Below are 19,480 nucleotides of genomic sequence, written 5' to 3'. Positions count from 1 at the left end.
GCTACAACAACGTCACTTGCGACTGCCGTGTCTTTGATTGCGCTGCATATGCACGCACTAGCTAAGCACACACACACACGCCTAGCTCTCGGCTCAGCTCTCGCATGATCGCACGATCCGATCGCATTCATCTCCCGCGGGCTGCTGACGGGCTGAATGCATGAAATTGGCGTTGCAATCAACTTGACGGTCCACTTTTACATCGTGAGAGTCGTTGTACCAGCTGCATACTGGCTGTTGCCCACATCAACATCAGCATCACACCACATTGGTATGTGTACCGGTATAGTATAGTTTTACGCTGTATTTCTAGTAGTATTTTGTTTGACAGTACAGTACTGCGACCAACCAGTCCCAACCCACAGGAAGTTTATAAACTGTGTACTAAAATTACTATTAACGTTACAACTAAGGAGCGCCCTGGCCCTGGCCCTGGCGGGTTGGTTTGACACGAATGTCAATATTTTACACGTTGTGGTCATACACAGCACTAGACAGAAAGATCCGTCTGTCCGGAGGACTCTTTTATATTTTGCCATTAACGCTGTCCTCCGTAGATCCATGAAGCCAGACGTAGTCTCCGCGGAACATTCCCCGACGGACAGATACAGACCGATCTTTCGTTCAAACACAGCACCACAGCACAGAAAGTATTCACATAGTCATAGAGCTTAGAGGGTTCTACCATCTTAAACACTCTCTACCCTAATTTGCCTTGGCCTTGTTTGGTGGTTTACCGTTTAGTGTTGGTTGACTTGCGCCAGTGGAATTTAAGAACAGGCTATAAATTTACCAAGGCATTACCAATACCATACCAGAAGATAGAAATTTTATCAGCTTCAGTATTTAAACAACTAAGAAATCTACGTTAGTGATATAGTGTCTACTAACGTTAGCAGTTGTGAAGTCTGTAGAATCAATAAATGTTTGATGATGAATTCATGAATTGTCGTTTCTACTTGTGTTTGTTTTTTAATAATGACAATGTTTGTACAAGACTTTTTGTTATATTATTTGGATTAGACACACATGTCTAGACCATCTACTGTAAAAGTGGATATTTTCACGCGACTAATTTTTCGCGCTTGGGCGGGTAAGAAGAGTTTCGCGTGTTTTTAATTCCGCGGAATCAAGACATCACGCACAGGAACATATGGCTAGCAAAAATATTCGCGTGCTTTCATTTTCGTGGTAGTTTCTGGTTGCGCGAAATGCGCGAAAATTTCAACACCGCGAAAATTTCCACTTTTGCAGTATATTAAACTAATAAGTATATGAAAACTTGAAAGGACGAGAACTGTAAAAGAGGAGATTTTCGCGGTGTTGAAATTTTCACACTTTTTGCGCAACCAGAAACAAGTGCGCAAATAACACTCACAGCACGTGAATATTTTTGCTTGCAATATGTTCCAGATGTTAAAATAAAAATCTTGATTCCGCGAAATTAAAGGGATAGTACCGGTACAGTATTGGTGGAGATGAGAATTGGGCTTTTAACTTTTTGCGAGATACCAAGAAAACACTTAGGAAATAGTACAGAGCATACCATTTTAAGAGGAATTCAAAGTTTGTTTGATGAGGATCGGGTTTGGAATGTTTGGAAGTAAAACAAAGCAATCGTAATATTAAAGTGTGGGTCCCACACTTATTAGAATCGCTCTGTTTTGGATATCTCAGCCATTTCAGGACCAATTTTCATCAAGTAAACGTTGAATTCCTCATGGAAATACATGCTCTTTCATATTTCATAAGAGGTTTCTCATTATCTCACCAAAAAATGTTAGAAACCTGAAATTAGGTCTCAACGAAAACTATGCAATCCCTAAGACACATGAAACTCTTCTAACCCTGCTGAGTGCGAAAAATTAGTCGTGCAAAATATCCACTTGTACAGCGTAGTCTTGCTTGTATAACTAATAATATCAAGAAGTTGAAACTTCAAATCCCCATCGACTCATCGACCACTCTTTTTAAATACCTTGTATCTTTAGTAGAAAATATGTGACCGTGCACCTCAAAACGAACATAAAGTCGCACACACTGATTTTGCGTGAGGACTGAAAATAAGTGATATGGGTCAACCTTGACTTTTTCATATTTTCTGAAAGAGCGGGTCTTCTTTTACATTATGCTAAAATTTGGTATCATAAAACGGGCAGGAAAGTGTGTTTTTTTAGCAGTTTATCTCGAACATTTTTGGTAGAATAGTGTGATTAGGTGTGTCTTTAGAATCCCTTTTTCATTTCTGAAAAACCTTGTCCACACTCTTCACTTTCAACTCTAATAACTTTTGAAAGGATAGTGCTACTGCTTTGAAAGTTGGCATTAAATATGGACAGAATGTGTTAATGAGGCATGCTTAATTTCAGTTAAATCTGATAATCCCTTCCTTGTTGTTACTCTGGTGGTTTACTTCCTGTTTTTTGTCCCATTCATCGCACAGCCAGCACGATTTGGTAAAGATTAAGCGCTTGAATAGACACTGTACTTCAGAGCCTCTTTTCTCAATTCACACTTTTCCTGAGTTTGTGCTTTCTTTCCAATATTTAGATAGGTTAGGAGAGTCCATTTGATTTGAGTTATACATCATTTTAAAGCTTAAAGTCTGCTCTTTCAGAATATGGTCTTAACTAAAAGTTTATGTCTGGCGACTTTTTGTTTGTTTTGAGGTGCAGGGTCACATATAGGTACCTATTGGTCAGTTTCACCTTATTTTAATTTCACCATGGCAGAAAATACTGCAGATTCATATCTTTTCACTGTTGCATTGATCATCTCCAGAATCGGGTGAAAAGTGTCAACAGAAAGACAGTACCTGTGACCTTTTGACAACAAGTGAAGTAGCCGCAGCAGTGGACTTGTACCTCAAGCAGATATCGCCATGGGGTCTGATGCAGGACCTAGTCAGAAACTTCGCAACAGCAGTGCAGGAAAGCTGTGGATGCTGATAAATATAATCACGGGAGTGTTCTTTTCTCTAGCTGGACTGGTACAGGTAACTGGCATGCCCTGATTCCTGTCATATCATAAACAATGTGTTACAAAAAACAAAAAACAAAAAACAAGAAAAGTCAAAGCTCATTAGAAGGGCTCTCAGCTCTACTGGGGAACTTTGCCCAGTGCACGGGAGGCAAGTAAAATTTTAGTAAATTAAAGAAAAAAGAAAGGAAAACATCCCCTACCCTGTGGTGGATCAAGGTGGTCATGCACCTGGCGCGTGCCTCCCCTTTATTTTTTGTTAAAACAAAAGAAATGAAAAAGGGGGCGCATGCGCCCCCCTTTAATTTTGTAAAGTCTAAGGCAACCACCTTTACCAGCTGTTGGCGGATTTATTTTTTGTTAAAACGAAAGGAATAAAGGAAAAAATTGGGGGGGGGGTGTGTGTGTGTGCCTCCCTGTAATTTTGCAAAGGCGCCTCCCCTTCGCGGAATTCCTGGATCCACCCCTACCTACCCCAATACAAACTTGTATGGTTGAAAACAGTCTAAGAAATTAAATGCTTATATAAATCCTTACATTCTGTAAGCTACAGAATTGTGTCACACATACTGTGACATGTTATATAAATTCTCTCAGTGGAATGTGTGGAGTGTAGGCCTACATTGATACACTAGCACGAAAAAAGCTCTGAACACATCTAAGCTCAGAAGGGGCACAAAATGCTTTATTTTAAGACACGTTTCGTATAGGCATCAAATAGGCAGTAGGCCCATATGGTTTGAAATGGGGGTATCTTCACATTCCCTAAGGCTTGTAGAAGCCAGAAGAAATTGCCCGATTGATTTCTTTCATTTATGTCATACAGAAAAATTGATTATCTTTGCATATCAAGCAATATTCTGTTTTGCCAGTGTATTTTGGTCATTCTTTTATTCATACACGTCACATTGTATGCATTTTAGCCTGATGAAGATTTTCTTGTTCTTATTAGTGCTAATTGATGCTGATGTAAAGAAAAAGAACCATGTTAAAGTATGCAATATACCACTCAATCTGTGAAATTGATATAATGGCTAAATGTCTCTTCTGAAGCACGTTTTTCTGAACCACAAAATGCTTATAAATGTTGCTTTTTCACAAAATGTATCATACAAACAGATAACTTATTGTGAAGTAAATGTTAGCATGAATCCTACATGTATTATCATAATGTTCAACATATAGAGAGAGTAGATCAGTATTTTGAAGTGAGGTAATTACATATGTATTATAATGTGGCTCTTTCAGACATAAGTTTACTTCACATCAGTAAAAGGAACTGAACAATGTCAATACCAAAGTGAGTAGAGTTGCTTGTTCTTGTTAGAACAGCTGTGTACATAAGATGTCTATCCCATAGAAATGTGTCGTTTTGTTTAATTTTGCAGATCAATGACATTGATCCCTATGTATGGATGGTAAGTAGAACACATCTAAACAGTACTGAACCAATGTAATCATTGTTGGCAGACACATTCGGACAGACATATGGTTATCAATTTGCAGTTGAAGTAAATATTTTCAGGCAAAAAAGACAGCAAGTGCTTTTCTGTTGGCCCACTAAAAGTAGCAATGGGACGAAATACAAAGTTGCATCTGTCTGTTCTCAGTCACAAATGTCAACAAATCTCCTCACACAGATGACTAAATGCATTTATGACTCCAATTTTGATCCAAAGGTGTAATTGGGAAATCTTCATGTAATGTTGTCCACAATCGTGTGTTGTAAAGTCAGACGTCAATTTAAGTCGCATGCTTGCATTTGTCTGCAGACACTTGCATAGTAAGGAACTGTGGATGTTTCAAGCCTTTGTCAGAAATGCAGTGGCGGGGTGGGGGGGGGGGTGGGGGTGGGGTCTTCATGTCGTGCTGTTGTCCATGCATGGCCAAGGTCAAAGGTCACTGAATGTCACCTGTTTACCAGCTGCAAGTTTTGTCAAGTTAAAAAAAAAAAATCCTTTGCAATCATTATGGTACTCCAGTTGTGACCAAACTTGGGGCAAAGATCACATTCTGCTGTCCACATACAGCACTTCCTAAAATGTCTCCCACCCTTATTTGATATCATAATGAAAATGATGAAAAAAAAAACTTGTTTAGCTTTGCTTCTCTCCTTCATGTAGCCAGTTTATCAATAATGAATGTTAGTTGCATAGTCTCTTGCCATGAATATTCCATAACATCATGAAGTCCCATGTAGGCTAGATACAATCGTGGCAGTTGCCTTTTGTTTATAAATGTCACTGCTTTAATGAGCCTGTGTACAGTGATATAAGATTCAAATTGAAAAGAGTCTTTCTCAGCCTGATGATAGGATGATAGAATTGTAGGCAAAATGTGTTGACCTGCCATGTGTGCCAGTCCATGAGTGAGTTGTATAGATTGTGCATACATGTTATGCAATCCCAACGTACGTTGTGTATCTCTTCAGTCAACACATGAATACACGTTCATGTATGACTGTTGGGTTAGAGAGTCTTCTGTTGAATATTCCTTCAGTTTTATGTGGTACAAATGTTCATCTTCTAGAATACCTGCAGTAATAAACGTTGTCTAGCTTGTTTAGTAATTGAGGAATATGTATATTTGGAAATAAACTTTTCAGACATCTGAAGTTGCATGTGTAACAATTCTGTACTGTTCTTTCTTCAGCCCATCTACCTTATTCCTGCATGTCTCTGCTTCACAATAGTTTGGAATCCTGAAGTTGTAGGTAAGTAGTCAATGTGTCAATCTACTGAAAAAGTGTTCAGTCCATGTTCAAATCCAAGTTCAAGTAAACATTGATAAAAGGATCCACGTTTTGCAAATGGAGTCATAAAAGGGTTTTCATGCAATACTGATATCAGTTTCATTCAGTCTAGTGAGTCTTTGTGTTTGTACAATCTTCTGGAATATATGTATATATGTATATATGTATATAAATATCTATATCTATATATAAAGCCAGGATTTAGGAACTTAATTTCCTTTTCAAGAAATTATTGATGCTAAATCGTAGAACTCTAGCATGATGTTTGTAATAGAGAGGATCTTGCTAAATGTTTTATAAAAACAAGGAAATTTGCTGAAAATAAAAAAACCCCAACAACAACGAACTAATGATCAATTGGATGGCTTAACTGACATGACAGTGACATGCTTTCCCTCCCCCCATGTTTTACTGATAAGTTGCCACGATAACTACAAATATGTCTTTAACAGGAGCAACATTCTTTTTGGGGTTTGTGCTTGAAGGTTTAGTATTCTGGTTTCTTTTGATGGTCTCCTTGTATTGATGTTTGTGTGACTTGTCATGGTAGGTCCATAGTGATTTGGTTATTTTTCTTCAAGAATTTGCTCCATTATAGACCAGCAGACAGACACACAGAAAGACAGACAGGACTGTGACAAAAAGAAACAGACATGGACACACACAGACGCAGACACAGACACAGACAAATAAGAACAAAGCAAACATCCCACAACATTTCTATATTTCTGACCAGTTTTTGAGTGCTTGGAAGAAACACATGATTTCGGCTCTGTACCCGTATCCATATGTTTTCCATTTGAAAACAACAACAACAACAACAAACTGACAAACAAACAAACAAACGAAAAACAAGCTTATGCCAATTTTGCAAACCATAATGACTATAAAGATGTTGTTACTGGATGTTTCCCCTTCTCCCTTCTCCCCACAGATAAAGGGCTATGGAGAGTGATAGCAATAGCCCACCTGATAGTCTGTCTTATCGCAACCTTGGTGGTTGGTGGAACTGTCATCCATTATCTTGAAGACAGAGTCATAAATCCACTCAGATATGAGGAAGGGAGGTATGTATGAGCAAGTGCTAACATTACAAGAGGCTGTATGACCTGTTTGTATCCATTAAAGGAAATATCGGGCTAGCATTCGGAGGTCTCGGGTTTGAATCCCGATGGAATCCCATTTTCTTTGCTCATTTTTCCACAGAAAAAAGTTATGAATTTTATATGTCTATTGACCGATTCGGGTTTGTTGAGGGCAGCAGACATTTTACGGCACAGGGCGCAGCCATAGTGGGTGTATCAGCCGACCCCCTGCTCTCCCCCACCCCGGGGCAACATGTTTATCGCGCACTTGTAACAAAGGTTCGCGCACTAAGCATGCATTCGCGCACTCAGTACGAGACGCCCATTGGCTAAAGCAGTTTTTCATTCTGCGCGCGTGCTAATGTGGGGAGAGGGGTGGGGGAGTGCGGAGGGGGGGTCGGCTGATACACCCACTATGGCTGCGCCCATGCCAAAAATACACATAGCGCGTCACAGAATCGGTCAATAGAGAGTAAGACAAATTGGCAACTCGGTATGATCTAGGTGTCGAGCAGGTCTCCATGCATGAAAATGCACCGAGTTTCATTTTCTATGAAGTGAGATTTTCTTCAGACCTCTTCTTGGTACAGTACAAGTACATGTATGTGATTTTAAAGAGTAATATGTTTTTTATGTGCCCCTTTAAAGGATAAGTTGTCTGCAGCTAAGTATTTGAGAAAAATTAAAATTCATGAAATTTTGTGTACAAAGCAAATAGAGAGCTGCTAAGTTGCTCGATCACACAGAGTTGCCAATTTGTCTTGCTCTCAGATTTCATGGAATTTTTAACCTTTTTATGTGTCAAACTTTTTCCTCAAATTTTCACTGATTTACTTCTCTGGTTTTTACAGTTTTCATACAAAGCAACATGATGTCAGGATAAAGATTTTTTAAAAACTCTTTTATGAAGACAACTTTGGACTCAATAAGCAATTGGAAGCGATAAAGGAGTCAACTGCTCAGGCTATAGGTTTTTGGCACAATCTGAGCGTTCTTCTGGCTTTTAATCTATCCGTACAAAACCAAAATAAAGTAGTGTATGCACATGGTTCCGTACATCAAATATCAGTGTCTATCTGTTCAAGAAGATTGTGAACGAAACTTAGACATCTCTAAACCTGACATCTGATGATGCATGTTGCTGAGTGAAAATCGCTATGTCTCATTTCAACCCCCCCCCCCCTTTTTTTTTGGGGGGGGGGCAAGTTGGTGGTGAAGGGAGGGCAGTGAATGGGAAGTTAGGACATTTTTTATCATTTTTTATAAACAGAAGTCAGATGTATCCACGTTTTGTCTGTAATGACAGTTTTTGCATATATACTTAAAGAGATCACAGTGTGTCTAGTGTAAATATTTATGCACTGAGTCACCCGTTCATACATAGATGGCAGATTTGTGAAATTTTTCTTGCCAGTAACCAAGATTTGTATTGTACTAGTATAGGGAAGATTGTAGACTCACCGGTCTTATCCATTGTCACCTGCCAGTCAACTTTGATAGAATTTCCCAATACCCAGTATGATTTTATAACCTATGCTGTAGTACACTGTACATCATTTAATAGTGATCAATAGATATATGTGCAAAGTATTGAATTGCTGTTATCATTATCATCATTCATGATGCAGGGAACTGTGTGGTGTTATGATCATTGACGTCTGGTTAACAATATGCCTGTGCAAATGCTGTGGTGTCGTCAAAAAGTAAGTAACCTGTCCTAGTGTTTGTGTAACCCATCTTCCATTCCCTGAACTTGACATTGGTTTGTATTACAGAATCTCCTCTGCTATGGAGGACGAGCTAGAAAATAATTTCTGTGTTGCACGTATACATTGTATGTCACGGCAGGAGTCATCATGAAGATAGTCTTTCCATTATGAGAAATGAATGACATTTTGCTCTAAACCTCTCTGTGGTGCTGGTCAAAGATCATGCAAATTTAGATGACCTACAAACATTCAAATGGTCATGAGGTTATGGTCGTTGGGATTATCTCTCATCTATTCGGGAGCCTTCTCTGTGTGATATGTTTTATCTTATAAGCTCTCTATCATCAATCCCCCATAATGTTACTGACTGTTGCAGCTGATATTTATTGCAATTTCTGGAGAAACAAAATTAAGTGCTGACAGTTAATTGGTTGCTGCCTAGCTATTTTATGTGACTGCAATTATTGTAATTGCATTGATGCAGTGTTTGATAAAAGCAGACACCAAGTTAGCAGAGACTTTAATGAGTGGAAATGTTTTCCATAAGTTACTGTCATCTCTTGTCTTCTCTTTTCCCCCCCTCGCATTTTGCTCTTCCTTCTTCCCTTCTTCTCGCACATCTTCTCTTTTCTGCCTTGTACTCTTCTTCCATCTCCTTCTCCACTATGTCCTACCATGCACCATTTCTCTTCCTCCTCTTTCATTGCGTCATTTTTCTCCCTCTTCCTCTCTCACATCATTTCTTCTCTCTCTCCCCTCCCCTTGTTTCATTTCATTATCTCTTTTTTTTCCCCACTCCTCTTCCTCCTGGCACCATCCTCCTCCTCTCTTGCATCATTTCTAAACCTTCTCTCCATCCTCTTTTTCCTCCCCTTCCTCTCTTGTATTTCTTCTTCTCTTCCTCCTCTTCTTCACCCACCTCCTTCTTCCATTTTTGATTTATTTTTTCTTCTCTTCCTCCTCTTTTTCCAACATCTCCTTCTTTCATTCTTCCTTCTTCCATTTTTGCTTTTTTTTTTTCTTCTCTTCCACCTCTTTTTTCACCACCTCCTTTCATTTTTGCTTTATTTCTTCTTGTCTTCCTCTTCTTCCTCCCCTCCTCTTCCCTCTTCCATTATTCATTCTTCTCTTCCTCCTTGCACCATTCCTCTCGCATCATTTCTTATCTTCCCCTTCATCCTCTCATATTTCTTCTCCTCTTCTTACTCTTCTTCCTTGCAATATTCTTCTTCCCTCGTACATTGTTTCTAATCTTCTTCCTCTCCTTCTTCTTCCCCCTCCTCCTCACCTCTTTCATTATCCATTCTCAATTTCTTCTCTTCCTCCTTGTGCCATTCCTCTCTTGCATCAATTCCGTTCTTCCTCTTCACCCTCCCCTCCTCATCCTCTGATATTATTTCTTCTCCTCTTCTTACTCTTCATCCTCGCACCATTCTTTTTCCCTTCTTACCTTGTTTCTAATCTTCCTCCTTCCCTTTCCTCCCTTCTTGCATTATTCATTCTTAATTTCTTCTCTTTCCTCCTTGCACCATTCCTCTCTTGCATCAAATCTAAATCTTCCTTGTTGTCCACTCCTCTGCATCTCAAAACATTTCTTCTCCTCTCATCACTCTTTCTCCTCTTCCTCTTCTTCCACCTCATCCTTCTTCCTCTCTGGTATTCTCTGTCTCCTTGCTCTCTTCTCTCTGACATAATTCCTCCTGCTGCATCCTGGAATCATTACCCTCTCCTGCACATCTCACTTTGTACCCCATTGCATCATTTCTATCCCTCCCTCCTTCTCCTCCTCCTTCTCCTCCTCCTCTTGTGCATCATTTCTGTCGTTCCTCCATCCTTGCCTCCTCCAGTGGCACGTCGACGGGTCAGATCAGTGTGGTCATGTGGCTTACGCTGGTCAGTAGCCTGATGCCCATAGTTTTCTGGGGCCTGTGCTGCTTCTCCCGCTTCAACCACTGCATGGACATGTGGTGACTAGTGGGGCCCGCCGGCCACGGGGCCGGCCCATCTGACGTGCAGGCCACCTAGTCCTGACAACACTTGCCAACCACCACGCACCATAACAATGACTTGCATGTATTTTTAAAGATGTTTTGTACTTACATTGCTCTTTGGACTACTCTTTGACTTATGAGCATTTGTTTGTTTGTTTGTTTGTTTGTTTCTTGTGCCAGTAAGTCAATGCATCATTCATAACATTCAGATAAGAGCACCATCTATGTAGGAAACATTTATGCATTAAATCCACAGTGGGTTAATCAGATTTGCCAACTAAACTTTTGTTTTTTTCTTTAGTGTATAACAGATACTTGTTTGTAAACTGAGTAAAGCAAGAGTATACAATGTACCTAATACTCCCGTTATTTTTACACATGTTTTGTCTTTGTATGTAGTATATATGCACAACATGCCAAGGGAAAAGTTAAATTGGTGCCAGTCCTCTGAAGTGTGAAGTAAGGGTCATGACAAGAGTGCCACATCCAGCCTTCTGCATGCTTTTATTGTGGCTGTAGAGGGCGCTCTCTGGATTAAGTCACAACCTTCTCTCGTTTCACTGTCTTTAACCTTTTGGATCCCAACCTGTCAATATTCAGTGCAAATCAACAGCTAATACTATTTTGCCTTCAATTCCCATGATTTTTGTTTTCTGGTCATAATTTAAAAGCTTTACAAGCAACACTTGCCCGTGTGCCACTGAGTGGTTTGACTTTGGTGCCATGAAATTCCCAGTGCCGCTCGTGGATACCACCAGACAAAATGGAATGTGGCAAAAAAACTCCTCCTTATATCAATTCTCAAAATTTCAAAATTCAATGTTTGGCGGTTTTCCTCTCTCCTGTCCTTAATTTCCGAAATTGTTCTGCCACTTTTCACCTTAATGGGACCTTCAAAGAATATGCTGTTGGTTGCTTAGGCTGAATTAAGTTTAAACATAGTCATCTATGTGATTTGTATGCTTGTTTACCTGCACAGCTTGGGTTTGTACTCTTGTGATTGTTATGATTTCATAGGAGTCCTTTTCACAACATTCATGTATTTTCATTAAATATTTCATTTTCCTTATGATCTGTGCTGGGATGTGGAGATGCTGCAAAAGAATATAACAACTCTGTACATGGGACTTGTGCTAAGTAGTGATCTATTGATTAAGTCAAGTACATTCTTTGTATATATGGCACAAATTTGTGCTTGATATTGCCCCATATGTTTAAGACCATATTATCACTTAAAAAAAAAACAACAAACAAAAAAAACTCTTTTCTTGTACATTGTTCTGTGAGTTTCCATGTTATAAAATCAAAAGAAAGATCATTTGATATGATGTGTACTTGTTTGGATGGTATCAAAGCACACCATAGCATTCTTGATACTTTTTATAAATAATGGTAATGGCAACCTTGGGCTTTCAATTTGACTTTTGAATTAATTTAGGCTTTTGTTTAGACAGATTATTACTTTCAAAGGGTTATTGAAAGGAACTCTGTAACTTGTATATATTGTTAATTTGTAATCCTTACATTTAATGCAGCCAATATCCTAAGAAAGAAGGTTATTTTGTATCTTCAGCTTCCTAATGGTACCATAATCAAAAAGTTGCAGGATATTGTACTAGCATTTAAGAACAGTACTGTTTGCTCTTATGTCAAAATTATAGAACATATGTGCATGTTGCATGGAATTTGACTTTGATAAAACTTCGTAATATCACCAAACAATTCTGGTAGATTTCACTTTGAATTTTCTCCATATTTCACATGAAAGAGGTGAAATATTTGTTATTGATAAACTTGTTGTTTCAAACAAATGAAAACTCTCAGCTGGGTATTAACATGGAATGTGTGCAAGTGCAACAACTGCCCTGATATGAAGATAAAATCTGTCTGAAATTGGTATGAAATTCATTTTGTAAATTGTATTTGTATTTTATGATGCTGAATTGATTACTCATTTACATCTTAAAGATGATAATCACACAACTGCAAATTCTTTGGCTCAAGGTTCCAATTATTGACAGCATGTTCCATACGCTGTACTCTGACAATGCAGTACGTTGTATTTCTCATGTACATGCATAATTCAAGCACAGTATTCATCAAAGTTGGCCACTAGTATAACTTCAAATGTCACACATGTATTTGCACATGAGGAAGCCATTTTCCAGCACTTTATCAGATCAGTTTATCTTCCAATATGCATTGGGCATTCGGTCAATATGCAGACCTAGTGTTTAACAGGTTATGGTGGTGTTGATTTCTTAAAGGGATAGTATAGTTTTGGTTGAGACCTAATGTCAGATTTAAACATTTTTTGATGAGATAATGAGAAATCTCTTGAAATATGAAAGAGCATGTTATTCCAAGAAGGATTCTACGCTTATTTGATGAAAATTGTTCTTGAAATGGCTGAGATATCCAAAAAAGTGATCCTAATAAGATTGACAGGCCACGACTTTTATTTGTATCTCTTTGTTTTACCTTGTTTTTGGATATCTCTGTTATTTCAAAACCGATTTTCATCAAATAAACTTTTGATGCCCCTTAGAATTGTATGCTCTTTAACATTTCATAGAGTGGTTTCTAAATATCTCGCAAAACGTTACAAGCTGAATCCTCACCTCAACCAGTCCCTTTGATGTTTGCAGATGCAGTGTTTTGCACCCAACTCCCTGTGTATGTAACATTGATATTTTTCTTTAATTTTAGTAAGTTGAGCAACTCTACTGATTACTGATTTTTCAGAGGTTATGCTAAGTTTGACTGGGGCATGCATTCTATCTCAGGGTGAATGAAATGAAACTTGGGTCTGGCATGATTGTCTCCAAAGTGACATTAAATGGCCCTAATGCTAGTAACCTCCAGATCTGTCAAGTGTCCAGTCGGTTGATCATGTTCAATGAATTCACATTAAATCAGTACTTACGTAGTTGACTTAATCCAGAATTAGCATCGAGGGGAAAGATGTGCTCTGGAAAAGTCGTTGAGTCTCTCCAGAAGTAATACAGAATAACATTTGGAAAATTTCTTATTCATCTGCCATGGTTACTTACAGAAATTAGAATGACTGCCTAAAAATGCCCCAAGTTTTGGTTCTTAAAAGAAATTAATTGAACGCACAATATTCTGAAATACTTTTTTAACGGAACTACCTGTACAGGGTAGTGCATTGAAAAATTGGTGCAAATTATTTCTTCTTTGTTCCTGAAGGTAGTGACTTACATGTGAAAGTGGTACACATATAAGGAAGTTAAGAGCAGAAATTCACCCATTGTAGCTGAATTTCTTGAATGACTTGACAATCGTCCATCACCCAATTTAATGCATTGCCACAAGTAATGACGTACTTGAGAAATGTAACAATAAAATCTTAAAGCATGGAGCAACTACTGTGTTGTAGCTCCATGCTTTGAGCATGCTTGCTGTTTCTATGTAGGTGATCTCGAGCAATCTGTTGTCATATTGTTAAACAAGTGGCGTTTCCTCTGAATCTAGAAGTATGGGCCTAGATGTATGGGAAAATTATACTTCCTACTCAGTCCACTATTCAGAAAGAAGTTCAGTTTCTTCCCGTGTGCATATTCATGCAACAACGAAAATCTACCTGGTCTCTAAGGAAAAAACAAAACGAAAAAGACTATTCGCTTCTGTCTGTATGGTGGAGGCTAGACTTCTTTTGTATATTTGGAAATATTGATCAATGACTTCTTGCCTTGTTGCAAGAATGAATACACATAGTTTTGAAAGTACCTACTAATTTGCAATGCAAACAGCTGCTATGATACCTTCTCTCAATTCATTGGAAGGTGGAGTGGTTTGATTTTTTGTTTTGTTTTGAAATCTGTTAAATGATGTTGATTTCTGAAACATTATCTTCTCTGACTGTGGTTAGATCTAGGTACTACTAAACCAGAACCAGTGCTCCATGATAGGCCTACTAATCAAATTATGGCTGAGTATTTGTTTTGTTTTTTTAAACAGAGTACATCTGTTATTTTGATGTCAATAGAAATTATATTTCCATGAAAATGGAAACAGGTGATATGCATGATTAATGGTTTGAGATGCTATGCATTTATGAGGAAAGTATTTAGAACTATTAAAGAGTAACTGATTTGAACTACCGAGAATATTTTCATGAAAAACTAGCAGATTTTTGTGGCATGTGATAGGTCTTAAAAAGGTGCTGAATGAAGACAAAAGAAAACTTGCATTAACAATAAAAGAAGTTGGTTATATTAATTTTATCATATTTTCCCTCACTTTCATCGGTTGGTAATGTCAGAAATCATTTAGATATGTATGCACTTGCACCTGTATGTATCTGTATATTCATGCTCCTGCACATTTATAGTATGACATATCTATGCAATGCTATCCCCCATAATGCTTAAACACTATCATTTTATTCTGATATAAAGCTGTCTTTGGAGGAGAAGAAGAAGGAGAAGAAGAAGAAGAAGAAGAAGAAGAAGAAGAAAGAAAAAAAAAGAAAGAAGAAAGAAAGAAGAAGATGAAGAAAAAAAAACAACTTATTTTGATTTGCAGAGAAATAATATAGAAATGAACAGGTACGGTAAATCCATGGAATCAATTAGCCTTGTAGATTTGCTCCAGTTATCAAACTGTTAAAATTGTGAAAATAATGAAGGTTATATGTGTGGGGGTACATCAGTCTGCTAGTCACAAAGTAACATATACAAGTCATACTGCCATGGCCACTTACAGCACTGGCTGATTAACGGTAATCAAGGCTATCTTTCCGGTTTATTGTCTGCTTCAGACGTTTAGATTCTTTCATTTTGTTTTGCAAGCAGGGCCGTCAGTAAAGAGGGACAAGAACAATGATATGAGATAGGCAAATCCTCAATGGTATTAACTAGAGACATTTTGCAATAACATGTAATTTGTGTAATGGAGACAAATTTTTACAGTCACACTGTCCACTTTTAAGGACATTTGGTTGTGGGGCAAAATACACAACTTTATTAGTTGTGGACAAACCCTTTGGGAAGTTACCGTAGGTTGTCTTTGCTGGGATGCAATCTGCAAGGCTTGCCATAATACCATGTTTCTTTCATGCTTCAGGCTGTTCAAAGATTTAGGAAATTTGCTTGTTTTCTGGCACTTTGTGCAGGCATTCAACAAAAATTTGTGAGACATTACTATATATGCACAAAAAAAAAATGTCTCTAGAATGAATAATTTATATGAAGGATATTCATGCCTTTAATAGTCTATGGTGTATTACGTGATAGTTCTTTAAAGGGTGAGAGTGACAGTGGAGGATATACAACACACATACAGCTGTATAAGATGTGCAAGATGTCGTCAAAGTTGACGAAACCGAAAGAGACGTAGATCTATGGTTTATTCATACAGCTTGTACTACTGAAACAATAAAAATGTTTTAATGTTTAACTTTGAGAGGGTAAACATTTGCCTGAATTGTACCTGTTAGAGGATGGAAACTTTGAATTGTTATGTTCTGGTATGTTATGTGTCACGAGATCAAATTTTCTATGCTTTTTAACATGGATGCTATGGTTTAGAATTTGTTGTTTCTTTTGCTCCAGTGTTTTCTGTCTGATAATTCCAAGTGGATACTCATTGCTTTTATTTCTATGCAGAGTTTGTCTATTTGATATAATTTTGATTTGCGATGAGACTCATAGGAGATAAGAATTGAGTCTATTAAAGTCTTGTCATTCAGAAAATCAGTGATCTGATACAAAAAAATATATATACTGCAGGTGTTTAATGACTTGACCTCAGTTCTTCGTTTTGTATGTTAGTAACAAAATCATCATCAGGTCATTAAACTATGAGTGCTACTAGTATACACTTTGAAGATATGCCCGAGCAACATGTGTATAAATATGTACCATGCATTCCTTTTACCAGTATTGGAAGCATATTGATGTACAAGATTATTTGAATTGAATAATGAATTAAATTCAAAATGATTTGCAGGCAGTTGCTGTTGTTTGTTGGTGTACAATTTGTGTCTACAGCAAAAGCAATTTCCAGCTCTATGTCATTTTCCGTTGGGACAGGCGGATAGGACCAGGGACTGTCATTCACAAGCTCCCTGATTCAAGTCCCCTTGTTGCAGCGGTTATGCCCCTACGCAAGGCACCTTATCCCTCATTCATGGCCTAGTCCTTAAGAGGGAGGGACACTGAACCATCCGTCCTGTTGTTTCATGTTCACTAGCATCTGTTGCTTCCTTAGCTACCACATACTTTACAATGTATTCCTCAATATTTTTGTGCGATAGATTTGTGTCGAGCGCTCAAAAACATAATTATTCACCGGTTCTTTAATTTGCACGCTGTGCAATTATCAACCTATTCACAATGCACGGACAAAATTGTGAAGATAATTTCCTGGGTTTTGGAATTCTTGCCAGCCAAAAGTTACATGAAACACATGAAGATTAATGCAAACATTTCTGCATTTACAGTACATCATTAGTTCAATTCCAATTGAATCCATTTCCAGTTCTAATTCTCTAGCTCTTTCATTCAAGAAGTTAATACGTGTAGAATGGTGTCATATGAGTTGTAAGGTGAGGACTCACCTCTGTTGACTGTCTTTCAGGTTCCGTGAATATTAGCACTTTTGCTTTCAGAGTACATTGTATAGACCACCATAAAGAAAAGACTTCATAGATTTAGTTTAAGTCAAACATTTCAGATCAACCTGCCGTGAACAAGCAGCAGTCCATCTACAGTACACTGTCTAAATGTGAAGTACATGTATTTTCACTTCTCTTCCCACTCACTCCATTGTGTTTTCATATGCCTTCCTCTTTACCACATGCCCCACATGTCATCTTGGAATGCATATCCAGCACAGTGGGCTCACATTAAATAAAAAACCAACCAACCAACCAACCAACAAACAAACAAACACTCCTTCAGACCATGAAAGTCACTTTGTGAAATCAAACTTTTATTAGGTTTGGAACATTCAACATCAATAACATAACCTAAAAAAAAAGAGAAGAAGTTTTAAACTTTGAGGCAAGAAAAACTTCACTACACACATGTCAACATTTATCTACAGTGTGATGTAGTTTTAAAAAAGGCCAACTTAATAAATTCATTGAGTTGAATTCAATTCTCCTCTCACAATTTAAAGATCGCCATCTTGCAATATTGGCCCTAATGCGTGCAATATTCCCTGGCATCCCATTCATTGCCATTCAATATAATATGAATGTGACATACAGTACAGTATACAACTTCCAAAGTCTGCTAATCATGAAACCATTTTCTTCAAGTGCAAGAACAGCTTTGTCAAAATCATTCTGGTACAGGGGCCATCGATGGAACTGTTTGGGGTCAGTTTCCCTACTCTTTAAAGGTAGGGGATACCTTTTACAGACCTCCCAAAATGCAGCAAAACATTAGATATGAACCTCTGGGGACTTGCTTAGGCCACTGCTTAGAAATTTGGAAGTCAACAGTTATCTAAAATTTGAATAATGCACAAAACTCAACTACTCAGTAGTTCTGTGTGTCAGCCACACTTAAGCCTTTTTGTTGCATTCTTCTGTATTTGTGATCTATAAACACAAATCTAACAGTACAAGAGCTGATGTAATAACATATAGAGTGTGTGGTAAGAATGTATATAGAAATGTTTGTAAGTGTTGATGAACTTTCTTCACAAAATATACATGATGGACACACATGCAGTACATTGGGTCTGCAAAGGTAGCCTAGTAATGTACTGGAATTTACGGTGAGCCCCGAAAACAATTCAATTCAAAATCTAACCGTCAAAAAAATGTACTAAATGTTACCTTCCACTTTCAATACTTTATGGGAGTTTCTAAAATGATATTCTCTTCAACATACCACTGTATTTATACAACTCTTCATTTAAGGCATACAAATGGGATTCCCTACCTTTAAGAAAAAAAGAAGAAATAGGGAAAAATCTGAAAATGATTTTAAAAAATTTAAAAAAATGTATATGAGTTGTGTACCGGTATTTGAATTGAATTGAATTGAACAGGTTTTATTAAAAATTATGTCTGGCAGCCAAAGGCTGAATTGCACATGCAATGTTTACAAGCATAATTATAAAAACAGATTACTTCAGTGCTTTGTACAAACAATGATATAAAGACATGATATTAAAAAAAAAAAAAAACAAACAAACATTACAGTGGTCACATGTGGCAAATCACAACAAATTGTCAATCAGTGAGGGTACCAGCCCAATCCAAGAATTGCTCTAAAAAAAACAACCCAAAAACAAAACAGAAAAAGAGAGAACGAAAAATTGACTTTAACATGGCAACACACTGCTCAACGCTGAAAAAAAAAACTCACATTTTGCTATTACAACTAATGATGCAACTTTATCAGAGAGTACCAGCTCAATCCATACTAAGATTACTTTTAATATAAAAAAAGAAGAAAAAACAGGAGGAAAAACAGGGGGGAAGAGTTTTAGTCCATGGGCCAGGCCAGATATTGGTACCATCTGAGGTGGCAAAACCTTTTTGGTGTCATTTTGTTTGTCGGGCATAGATATGCTTATCAAGCTATGATAGCATTTCCAAATGAGTAGCTTAGTCATAGAAAATGAATTTTTAACCAATTTGGTCTCGTTGTTATATCCCTATACTTCTGAATCGAAACTAACCGCTATACAAAGAAGAGCACTGTCTTCTTATGTTCCATAGAGCTGTAAAATGCAGCTCTATGGTATGTTCACAGGTGTTCTGTTGTAAACGCGGTGCGCTTAGTCTTTATTGAAGGCAGCGAAGGGAATATCCAAAGATTATGATGTCCACAGCGCTTAGTCTTTATTCTAGACGGCGAAGGGAATATCCAAAGCGTATGATACAGTGTTTATCCTTTTATCTAAAAACAACAACAACAACAAAAGCAATTCCTTGTGAATTTTACCGTATCTTTCAATTATTTATCATTTTCCGGCGAA

General features: G+C 37.6%; 1 protein-coding gene across 1 annotated transcript; it reads left to right on the top strand.

Annotated features, from left to right (window-relative positions):
* The first annotated feature begins 140 nt into the window (after positions 1-140).
* Positions 141-10,504, top strand: LOC139733585 (transmembrane protein 220-like). The gene is made up of 7 exons (XM_071644397.1): positions 141-271; positions 2,782-2,995; positions 4,368-4,397; positions 5,632-5,692; positions 6,666-6,798; positions 8,445-8,519; positions 10,373-10,504. The coding sequence occupies exons 2-7, from the start codon at positions 2,882-2,884 to the stop codon at positions 10,494-10,496; spliced, it is 537 nt and encodes a 178-aa protein (XP_071500498.1). The 5' UTR covers positions 141-271; positions 2,782-2,881; the 3' UTR covers positions 10,497-10,504.
* The last annotated feature ends 8,976 nt before the right edge of the window (positions 10,505-19,480 follow it).

This window comes from Diadema antillarum, unplaced genomic scaffold (assembly GCF_040938485.1).
Source record: "Diadema antillarum isolate AM-2024a unplaced genomic scaffold, OU_Dant_1.0 seq00000484_RagTag, whole genome shotgun sequence".
In the NCBI taxonomy this organism is placed as follows: Eukaryota; Metazoa; Echinodermata; class Echinoidea; order Diadematoida; family Diadematidae; genus Diadema; species Diadema antillarum.
This window is presented reverse-complemented; position numbering and strand designations above follow the sequence as displayed.